Source organism: Perca fluviatilis, chromosome 13, assembly GCF_010015445.1.
Source record: "Perca fluviatilis chromosome 13, GENO_Pfluv_1.0, whole genome shotgun sequence".
Classification (NCBI taxonomy): Eukaryota; Metazoa; Chordata; class Actinopteri; order Perciformes; family Percidae; genus Perca; species Perca fluviatilis.
Window position 1 is genome coordinate 11,685,987 of NC_053124.1, and position 10,237 is coordinate 11,696,223.

The window sequence follows — 10,237 nt, forward strand, 5'->3', positions numbered from 1 at the left end:
TGTCAAATACATTCAAACTGTCAAAATGTTGGCACAAGAAAATGATGATCCTTTTTCAATTTGCACACGGAACTGTCAATTTTCACATCTATTAATGCAAAAGACAACATGCATTTCTTGATGGCTATTGGTCAACTGTAAATACCGTTGGAGTACAGGGTTATCTGATTGGACACTTACAGTAAACTAATCTCTTATTGGCTAAGGGTGACGCGGGCCCTTCAACGATAACCGCATGCTCGCTAACCACCGTTGTGTCTACCATGTCCTGACTAATAACTTATATACTGTCTATGCTAATAACCTACTATAATACATACATGCTTATGCTTATAACACGGACATTTATGTCAGTATGTCTGCGACTGATATGAACCGTACGCTCGACATTCTAAGGTCACTGTATCCGCACATACAGACACTGGAGGAGTTTGCGAACAGCATCGTGTTCAGAGAAGGACAGAGAGCAGTGCTGATTGAACAGTCCGACACAAACCGCTTCAAATCCTTCGTCCGGGGTGTTTTTGTATGCTTTGACAAGGAACTACAGCAAGTGCCAAGCTGCAACCAGGTATCTTTACCTTAAATTAAAAACTATCCGGCATGCCAGTTTCTTAGCTTACACAACAGTAAAACCAGAGACGTTTTTTCGGTGGTATCTTTGGTAAAACCTTGGTAGCTAACGCTAGCTGTCGTGCTAACTGTTATTATCCTATGGCAGTGTTTTGGAGTAGTGTTCTGCTTAAATATAACCTACCATATAGCTAGTACGTCATCCCTCATTTTTGGGTGTGAAAGAGTTGGGACCAATACATGTGCTTAGGGCTGGGACAGGATATTTTCCTTGCAGTTCAACATTAAATGTGGCAGTAACTGTAAATGACGAGTACAGTTTATTACATGAAGGGAATTTTATTGTGGAGTTTAAAAATATCGTAAATAAGAATTATAAGGGAACAATCAATAGCTGTGTCGTGCATGCCAAATTTACATCAATACATAAATACAAGTGTGATAAGTCGTGGTAAATTATGGATGTACAAACCACTAAGCTGCCAGGTTTATACAAGACTGAATTTGAGTTTATTAATGCAAAAATTGAAGGAACACTTCAGGATTTAATGATATAACTCAAATGAGAGATACTTGTTATGTTGGCCAATAAAGCAGATTTTTGATGTTCTGTATATTTTGTCCCCCACAGATCTGCACTCTACCTGAACTGCTGGCCTTCATCCTGAACACTCTAAAAAGAAAAAGAAAAAAAAACATCTTGGCACACGGCTACAATTTTCTGTCCCTAGCTCAGGAGGAGCGGGATGCAGACCACTTCAAATTCCAAGGAGATGTAACTCAAAGTGCTGCCTACATCCATGGCAGTGACCTGTGGAAGAAAGTCACAATGCGCCTTGGCACAGACCTCACACAGTACCTGCTGGAGAGCTGCTCTCTGTTTGTGGCAGTCCCTCCTTCATGTGTTTTCCAGGTGTGTGGCGCTCCTGTCTATGACAGGATATCCATGACTACTTCCTCCACTGGGTTTTGTGTCCAGCCTCGGTCTAGGACACGTAACAGTGCTCGGTTCGGAAGGAATCGAGGTGCAGTGACCTTGAAAAGGAGACAGGAAGTTGAGAATCCTACTATCCGCAAGACAAGAAACCGAAGGGGTGTAAGAGTGAAGGAGGGGAAAAGGAAAAGAGAAACCGATCTGAAGGATGAGGAGGAAATTACGACTTCTTTAGGAAAGAGGAGACGGGTAGGACAGCAAGAGCCCACGCCCGAAATGCAACAGGTTTGCTATGAAACAGTGGAGGAAGGGCATCCCATGTCTGTGGAACAAACACAATCTACAAAGTCTTTGGAAAATGCCACTACTGGTTCCAAACAGCCTGTTGAAATGCAAACAGCCATAATTCCCTCGGAGGGAGGACCCAGTTGGAGATCGGGGATTTTCCCCCCTTTGCCTCACATGCAATGCTTTATCCGCACACTGGGATTCATGTATGGGGGAAGGGGCATGCGTGGCTTCCTTCTCAACAGGAAGAAAAAGAGTGCCGATGGATACAGCAGGCTACAAGGGCAAGATTTGGTACGAACGGTCTTCTTTGAGGGATTGGCGTATCTAAATGGGCTGGAGAGGAAGCCAAAGAAACTCCCTCGGCGCTTCTTTAACATGGTCCCCCTGTTCAGTCAGCTGTTGCGTCAACACAGGAGATGTCCCTACAGCAAAATACTGCAGAGGATGTGCCCAGTGGGGAAGGAGAGAGATGCAGAACAAGGGGAACTAAGCTCCCTGTCTCAACACTGTGCACCTCACCGGGTCTACCTGTTCGTCAGGGAATGCCTCTCCACTGTGATCCCTCAGGGGCTATGGGGCTCCGACCACAACCGACTTCTTTTCTTTTTCAGGGTCAGGGGCTTCTTGCGCAGTGGCAAGTTTGAGAGGCTTTCACTGGCTGAACTGATGTGGAAGATGAAGGTGAATGACTGTGATTGGCTGAAGATCAGTAAAACGGGTAAGGTTGTCATAGATGGTGAACTCATTTTCTCGTGCTTTGTGTATTTTGGCGGACTTCACCGAACCACTCTCATCTGCAGGCAGGTTCCCGCCCAGTGAGCTCTCATACCGGACACAGATCCTGGGTCAGTTCCTGGCTTGGCTTCTGGACGGCTACGTTGTAGGCCTGGTTCGAGCCTGTTTCTATGTCACTGAGAGTGTGGGCCAGAAGAACGTTGTCAGGTTCTACAGACAGGAAGTCTGGGCAAAACTGCAGGACATAGCCTTCAGGTTCACACACATACACACTCCTGCAAAGGTTTATAGTCATGCAGTCGTGGGACACACAAGCTCACAAACCATTTTTTGTGATTTTAGAGGTCACCTATCCAAAGGCCAGATGGAGGAGTTGACTCCGGCTCAGGTGGCATCCCTCCCCAAAGCCACTGTCATCTCGCGCCTTCGCTTCATTCCCAAGACTGATAACATGAGGCCTATCACACGCATCATAGGGGCAGATCCCAAAACGAGGGTACATCTTGATAATGACATTGGCAATTCATCCTTACACATCCATTATTTGTGTTTCATCACATGTTGTGAGCGTAGGCATTAAGGACATTTCCTTTCCCCCTGCAGCTCTACCGAGGGCGTGTCCGGGACTTGCTGGACATACTGCGGGCCTGTGTGCGCTCCACTCCATCCCTCCTGGGCTCCACAGTGTGGGGGATGACAGATATCCACAAGGTGTTGCGCTCCCTAGCTCCAGCCCAGAAGGACAAGCTACAACCCCTCTACTTTGTTAAGGTTTGTTTTTGTCTCCCAGTTTGTTAATTGTACTGGCGGAGACTGACAAAATGTTAGTGATGTATTTAATGCAGTCATATGTATTCATTTTTATGATGATACTGCTACTAAAAGCATTGTCGTGTAGTTTTAGCACAATGTGAAAATATGTTTCAGTCTTTTGTTAAATGCTGTTTTCCTCCTTCATTCATTCATTATGTCTCTGCATTTAAGGTGGATGTGAGTGGAGCCTATGAGAGTCTGCCTCATGACCGACTCATTGAAGTGATTGGCCAGGCTCTGTCACCTGTCCAGGAAGAACTCTTTACCATCCGCCGCTATGCCAAGATCTGGGCTGATACCCACGAGGGCCTGAAAAAGTCCTTTTTGAGACAGGTACCGTCATGCGCACATATTTTCTGTGTGTGTGTATGTGTGTGTGTGTGTGTGTGTGTGTGTGTGTGTGTGTGTGTGTGTGTGTGTGTGTGTGTGTGTGTGTGTGTGTGTGTGTGTGTGTGTGTGTGTGTGTGTGTGTGTTTGTGTGTGTGTGTGTTTTTTTTTTTTTTTTTTTTTTTTTTGTTTTTTTTTTTTTTTTTACGGGTTTCTCATGTTTTATAATACAGGCAGATTTACTGGAGGATAACATGGGATCCACCAACATGAAAGGCTTTGTGACGTCACTGCAGAAAAGAGGAAAAGTTCATCACGCCATACTGGTAGAGCAGGTGAGGGTGACACCCTCAAATGTTTCTTGAGATAAAGAAGTGTGATCATTCTTTCAACCTGTGCATTTCATTTCTTTCAGCATTTCTGCTCAGATCTTCATGGCAGAGAGGCGTTGCAGTTCTTCACCCAAATGCTTACTGGCAGCGTTGTTCAGTTTGGCAAGAAGTAAGCATCACCAATATGAAATAGACCTATTTGTGATTAGCTTGTCATAGCTCATTTGGAATTTGTGATCACATGCAAAGAACTTGGTATGGAAACACATTTCACACTTATTTTGCCCCGTTTCAGTTACAATCTGATTTTGGCCCTTTTGATTTTCAGAACATACCGTCAGTGCCGAGGGATTCCTCAGGGATCGGTTGTGTCCAGTCTGCTCTGCTGTCTCTGCTACGGTCACATGGAGAATGTCCTGTTCAAAGACATAACTGCAAAGAAAGGGTACAGCGGACGGCTATGTAGTTCAGTTAACATCAACTACTATAGATGTAATAACACATCTGCAGCAGCAGAGGGCAGTGTTTTCTGTATTGTAGCTCCTTTCTATTTATTGTATGTGTTATTTTCCTCTCTCTGTGTTCTGTAGATGTCTGATGAGACTGGTGGATGACTTCCTTCTGATCACCCCCGACTTACAGGAAGCACAACGCTTTCTCAAGTATGACACATGCCATATTTTTAGACATGAGGTGAAGAAAGTTGCATTTTAGCAGCAGTTCACCCAGTATTATAAATCTAAAAGACAAAAAAAAAATAGTAAAACAACAAATTAGAAAGAAATATACACACAAAATTTATATACACACAGAATTAGAAAGAAATATATCCACATACATATAGTTTAAACATCTGTTAGTACTTTTTTCTGTTAGTACTTTTCAAACCCCAGTTATGAAGTGCTTCAAACACAACAGCAAATTAAAATCAATGCATTTTCCAAGCAAGTTATAAAATGTATTCAATTATACAATAAGATAGATATAACAAATTCCAGAAATATAAGAAAAGAATAAAGAGATAATTCAAGACAAACATAAAAAAAAAAATATATATATATATATAATTGATATATACTATATAAAAGTATGCATTAAGAAAAGAATTAAAAGATGTTACTGACTCAGCAAGCTAATTTATTTGGGATGTTTCAGGCCCTGACTACAGATGCTCTGTCCCCTTTAGATTAAAGCCAGGCCACTGAAACAGACAAAAGACCTCTGCCTGAGGAAGGCAACAAAGAGCCTTAAAAGTAATCAATAAGATCATAAAATCATTCCTGAAACATCCTGGGTGCCAGCGTAAGCAGACTGAAACGGTAGTGATGTGATCATACCGCTTAGTTCTGGTTCAAAGCCTGGCAGCTGGGCTCTGTACAGTCTGTAGTCCAGTTAATAGATGCTTGTTTTGTCTTGTGTGAGGAGATAAAAATGCGTGTAATTATTTTGTCCTTCAAATGTCAAATAGAAAGTATTTAAAAAACAAACAAAAAATTCTAAAAAGATAAAATATACTATTAAGCAAAACACCAATGTTTCTTGCAACAGCCTGGATCTGTTCTAACAAGGAAAAGGTAGATGGCAGAATTTGTTTACTTGATTTTCTGAACTTACCACCCCAATCTGACCTTTAAACAGTATCATCATCACTGCTTCTCTGACACTGACATCTGTTGCCATCCACACAATGTGTTTTTAGTTCCCAGTGTTGAGGATCTCTCTAAAAGGAGGTAGTATCTGTATCAGCCAATTCATACAGGGCTCCACATTCTTTCTTTTTAATGGAAAAAGTTTTGATTGAACAGATTTGACATTTGGCGGTTGATGACTCTTGCACGTTATGTGTAGGACCCTGCTGGCCGGGGTACCACAGTATGGTCTGGTGGTCAACCCGCAGAAGGTGGCGGTCAACTTTCAGATGTCTGGAAACATGGGCTCCTGTCCCGGCATTCAAGTGCTGTCCCCTCACTGCCTCTTTCCCTGGTGTGGACTGTTGCTGGACACGCACTCACTAGACGTCTACAAAGACTATTCTAGGTAAAGTATCCCTTCAGTTGTAAGAAATGTCTGAAGAAATATTGCCTCAAGTGTGCTTTTTGCGTAAATTATTGAACTTTTGGAGTATTTACGGTTTCTTGTAAGCGGAGTGAAACCCCCTCTCTCTAGGTACTGTACTTTGTACCTACACATAAACATTCTTGGTGACAACTCCCAGTTGGATGATTAATTTTCCTGCATAAAACACAGTATAAAACCACATATCTATTTGCAGTTTTCTTTATGGCTGCTTCTCTTGTAGTTTTTGCAGTTAATCCGTGTTAAAGTTTGTGTGATTAATAACATATCCATCCATCTATCTATCTTTTTTTTCTTCCCCATCTCTCAAAGCTATGCAGGCCTATCTTTGCGCTACAGCCTGACTTTGGGCTCGATCCACTCAGCTGGACGGCAAATGAGGAGGAAACTGATGGCTATCCTCAGACTCAAGTGCCATGCCTTATTCTTGGACCTGAAGGTCAGGGAAATTATGGTGCCTTCATTTGAAGAAAAAAAACCTTTAAATAAAGAGCTTGTCAAGTATCAGGCCCTCTACAAAGGTTTCGGTCTTCCACTCTAAAAGGCTCTTGACCCCACTATATGTTAAAATCAGCTGCAAGACAAACATACATTAGCTGTGTCACAGTTAAATGATTTAACATTTATTTTTTCAGACCAATTCTCTTGAGGGAGTCTACAAGAACATCTACAAGCTGGTGCTGCTTCATGCATGCAGGTAAAGACAGTGATCTGACTTTGGACTCTTTTTCCCAAACCTAAAATGCAATGTTAATTATGTACTGTCATTTTTTTCTGCCGTTACATAATATGCTAAGATACCACTATTATTCAGATAAAATACATTCAGTGGGCAATGTGAAAAATTTGTTTCCATTGCCTACCCAATTTATTGAAATACTCACTTCCCCTCTCCAATGTGCTCATTTTAATCTGCTATTAAAATAAACACAGGAACAGGTTATCAATCAATACTTGCACTGAGCTGAGAACTAATTGTACCGCTTTTTATCTCAGAATGTAAATATCTAAATGGGGAGTGCTCAACTCTGTTTTCTCCTTCTGTTTTTCGTTTTTCTCTTTAGGTTCCACGTGTGTGCCCAGAGTTTGCCCTTTGGTCAGACAGTTGCTAAGAACCCCGTCTACTTTCTGCAGATGATATTGGATATGGCCGAATATGCCAATCAGCTCATCAGGCTCAGCAACAAAGGCAACATTTCCCCTTCATACATCTGTAAAAAATGTAATTGAAGCAATATGAAGTTATAAATGTATTTTCAGCATTTTCTTTTATTTCTTCCCTTTTCTCCAGGACTGATTTTAGGCAGTAAGGCCCAGACTGGCATTATGCAGTATGAAGCAGTGGAGCTGCTTTTCTGTCTTTCCTTCTTGCTAGTGCTGTCACAACACCGTCCTCTCTACAAGGATCTGTTCCCATACCTGCACAAACGTATGTACCCTCAGGAAACACATACACAGGAACTATGCTAGGGCATTTAAGTTTGTGCACAAAGCTATAATCATGAGAAGATGCCAAAGGTGAAGATTGTTTTTAATTACATACCTGCAAACTTGTCGCTTTTTGGCGAAAATCGCTAGTTACGGTAACACTACACTCGACAGCAGGTAACGTTAGCCTACCGTTAGCTAGAAGCAGTAGTAAACACGGTTAAAATACTGAGAGCTAAACGGTGTAAAAGTGTGTCTGTATTTCAATGTAGAGGATTCCAACAACAACACAGAAAAACAACACAGGTGTTGCATTCACTTGAAATTCACCTCGCCAACCTCGTGCTGCATTCAAAGTTGTTGTAAAATACCCTTTTCGCATCCAGTGGTTGTTTTTGTCGTTTATCAGGAATTTACTGGTGAAATAAGTTATTGTTATTACATTTTTAATAAATCATTTAATTTTTACCCTGTGGCCTTAGCAATAAACAAGCCGACTGTCGTACTAAATACTATTGGATTACTCTCAAATCGATGGCATTATTCCTCAGCCATTCTATTTCACACGTGCCTCGCTATTGGTTTACCCATTGAGGCTCCGCCTTGGCACCCTGAAACAGATCTTTGCACTCACCGCCCAATCAGGAGGTGACTACCCTGGGGTGACTACGACAAGGAGGGCAACTGGCATTTTACAATGAGTAAGACCCAGCCACCTTCTTCAGAGACGAGCCATCTTTACACCACTACCCCCGCCGCCCCCATCCCTCCGAAGACCTGCCTGGCCTTTTTCGCCTCTGCTGCATCTGCCTGGCAGTGTACTAGTCCTCTATATCCACTTTGGTGCCGCCATATCTCAGGGATACGATGGCCGACTCTGTGTCTCACTTTGTGCTTGGAGCGATTGTGGGGACACCCTCTGGGTCAGGTTGATGCTCCTAGCTTGGAGAGTGGGATTAGGTTATGGAACCCCAAGGCGAGTGGTGTCAATGGCCTTTTTTTAACTTTTTTTCGCCCAGTCAGCAGTTAGTTCCAATATGTTGTGTTGGTTTTGAGCCCAGCTGGGAGTACATCACCTCCCTCCGGTGGTAACCAATTGCGAAGCCCGTTAGAGGGCGTAGCATGAATTAGAATAGAAAAAGTAGTTACAGGAGGTAACTCCAGTTCTATGAATTCAAGCATAAGCCTGCTGGCCTCTGTTGTATTTCATTTGCTGAGTTTTTCCACAAGGGAGATGGGTGGTTGCACTTCGATTTTACATGTGCTGCAAATTCAAGTTCAAGTGAATAGATTTTACAGTTCACCACCAAAGAGGTAAAAAAAAAAAGCCACTTCCTGTCTTAGCTTTCATCTTCTTGACAGGGAAGCGCAGTCTGGAGCGACGTCTGGGGGATCTGAGGCTGGCCAGGGTTCGACAGGCCACTAACCCCAGGACACCAGTCGACTTCCTGGCCATCCAGATGTAGACTACCAGCTAGCCCCAATTAAAGCTCCCAAGACAACCATTAAACCCTCAACAGGTAAGTATTAATTCTAGCTTCTCTAAAAATGTTATGTTGTGAGTTTGGTCTATTTTTGTACTACTTGAAAATGTGGCCACTGATAATTTTACCCAATTTCTGTCAAAATTAAGAAAGTACAAACTTTTATTTTTTATTTTTTCTTGTCTCATCCTCAGGTTTGAAATCAGTGATTTGGATTTATCTTATCTTCAGTGTGCCAAAAAATTTAATGTATCCAAAAGAGGCTTAAGGAATGGAGAGGGATAAAGATAAAGTCTTTAGTCATCTGATATAAAACTTTAAACAGTGATTAATCTCAGTCATTAACAAAGAACATATGACATTTGTTGGTCATGTGTATGTAAATAAGTTCACAGAAATATTGTCAGCTATTAGTCAAATGACAGCTGGAAGTGGATGTTGTGTGACATGGCCGTGTTTCGATATGATGTGTTAGAATGAATGTTATTTCCATCGTGTACACTACACAACACTATGTACAAAGGAAAGACTTTCAATGTTAAATAAATCCAATAAATTTGTTATCAGGGAAACAATTGTGAGTTGTCAGGTCCTGATAAATGTAAACCTAAAAAATCTGTAGGAAAGTCTATATAACAGTTCAGCATGTCTAATTATAAGTCAGCTGTCCTGATAATTGAGATGAAATTTCACAGAAGGCAAGGCAGCTTTATTTATATAGCACATTTCAGCAACAGGGCAATTCAAAGTGCTTTACATAAAACATGAAAGAGCATTCAGAAAACAATTAAAAACAATTTAAAAACATTCAAAGTCAAGAATAAAATTTACAGTGCAGTATAAGAATTTAAAAATAAACAAAAAAACAAACAAACATAAAAGACATGAATAAAATTTAAAGTGCAGTTTAAGCACTGTTAGGTAGGCACTGCTATGCACTGTTAGGCACTGTTCTAGGTACTATTAAGCCCTGTTAGGCAATATTAGGTACTGTTAGGTAAAACATTAAAACAGTTAAACTTTTAAAAGCAGATAAAATAGGTTATTTAAAGAAAGGCAAGATCAAAAAGATAGGTCTTCAGCCTTGATTTAAAAGAACTGAGAGTTGAAGCGGACCTGCAGTTTTCTGGGAGTTTGTTCCAGATATGTGGAGCATAAAAACTGAACGCTGCTTCCCCCTGTTTAGTTCTTACTCTGGGGACAACAAGTAGACCTGTCCCAGACAACCTGAGAGGTCTGGGTGG

At 41.6% G+C, this 10,237-nt stretch overlaps 1 protein-coding gene across 1 annotated transcript; it reads left to right on the forward strand.

Annotated features, from left to right (window-relative positions):
- Nucleotides 1-202: 202 nt before the first annotated feature.
- On the forward strand, nt 203-9,554 carry tert (telomerase reverse transcriptase). The gene is made up of 17 exons (XM_039821231.1): nt 203-571; nt 1,205-2,516; nt 2,599-2,788; nt 2,876-3,029; nt 3,137-3,304; nt 3,518-3,679; nt 3,907-4,008; nt 4,089-4,174; nt 4,334-4,450; nt 4,596-4,667; nt 5,854-6,042; nt 6,394-6,520; nt 6,717-6,778; nt 7,146-7,270; nt 7,373-7,510; nt 8,872-9,029; nt 9,188-9,554. Exons 1-16 carry the CDS (start codon nt 356-358, stop codon nt 8,973-8,975), a joined length of 3,324 nt encoding a protein of 1,107 aa, XP_039677165.1. The 5' UTR covers nt 203-355; the 3' UTR covers nt 8,976-9,029; nt 9,188-9,554.
- The last annotated feature ends 683 nt before the right edge of the window (nt 9,555-10,237 follow it).

Coding starts and splice junctions, on each gene's coding strand:
- tert (XM_039821231.1), top strand. CDS start 356: ATGTCTGCGACTGATATGAACCGTACGCTCGACATTCTAAGGTCACTG. Junction 572..1,204: donor AAGTGCCAAGCTGCAACCAG/GTATCTTTACCT, acceptor TGTCCCCCACAG/ATCTGCACTCTACCTGAACT. Junction 3,030..3,136: donor GGGCAGATCCCAAAACGAGG/GTACATCTTGAT, acceptor TTCCCCCTGCAG/CTCTACCGAGGGCGTGTCCG.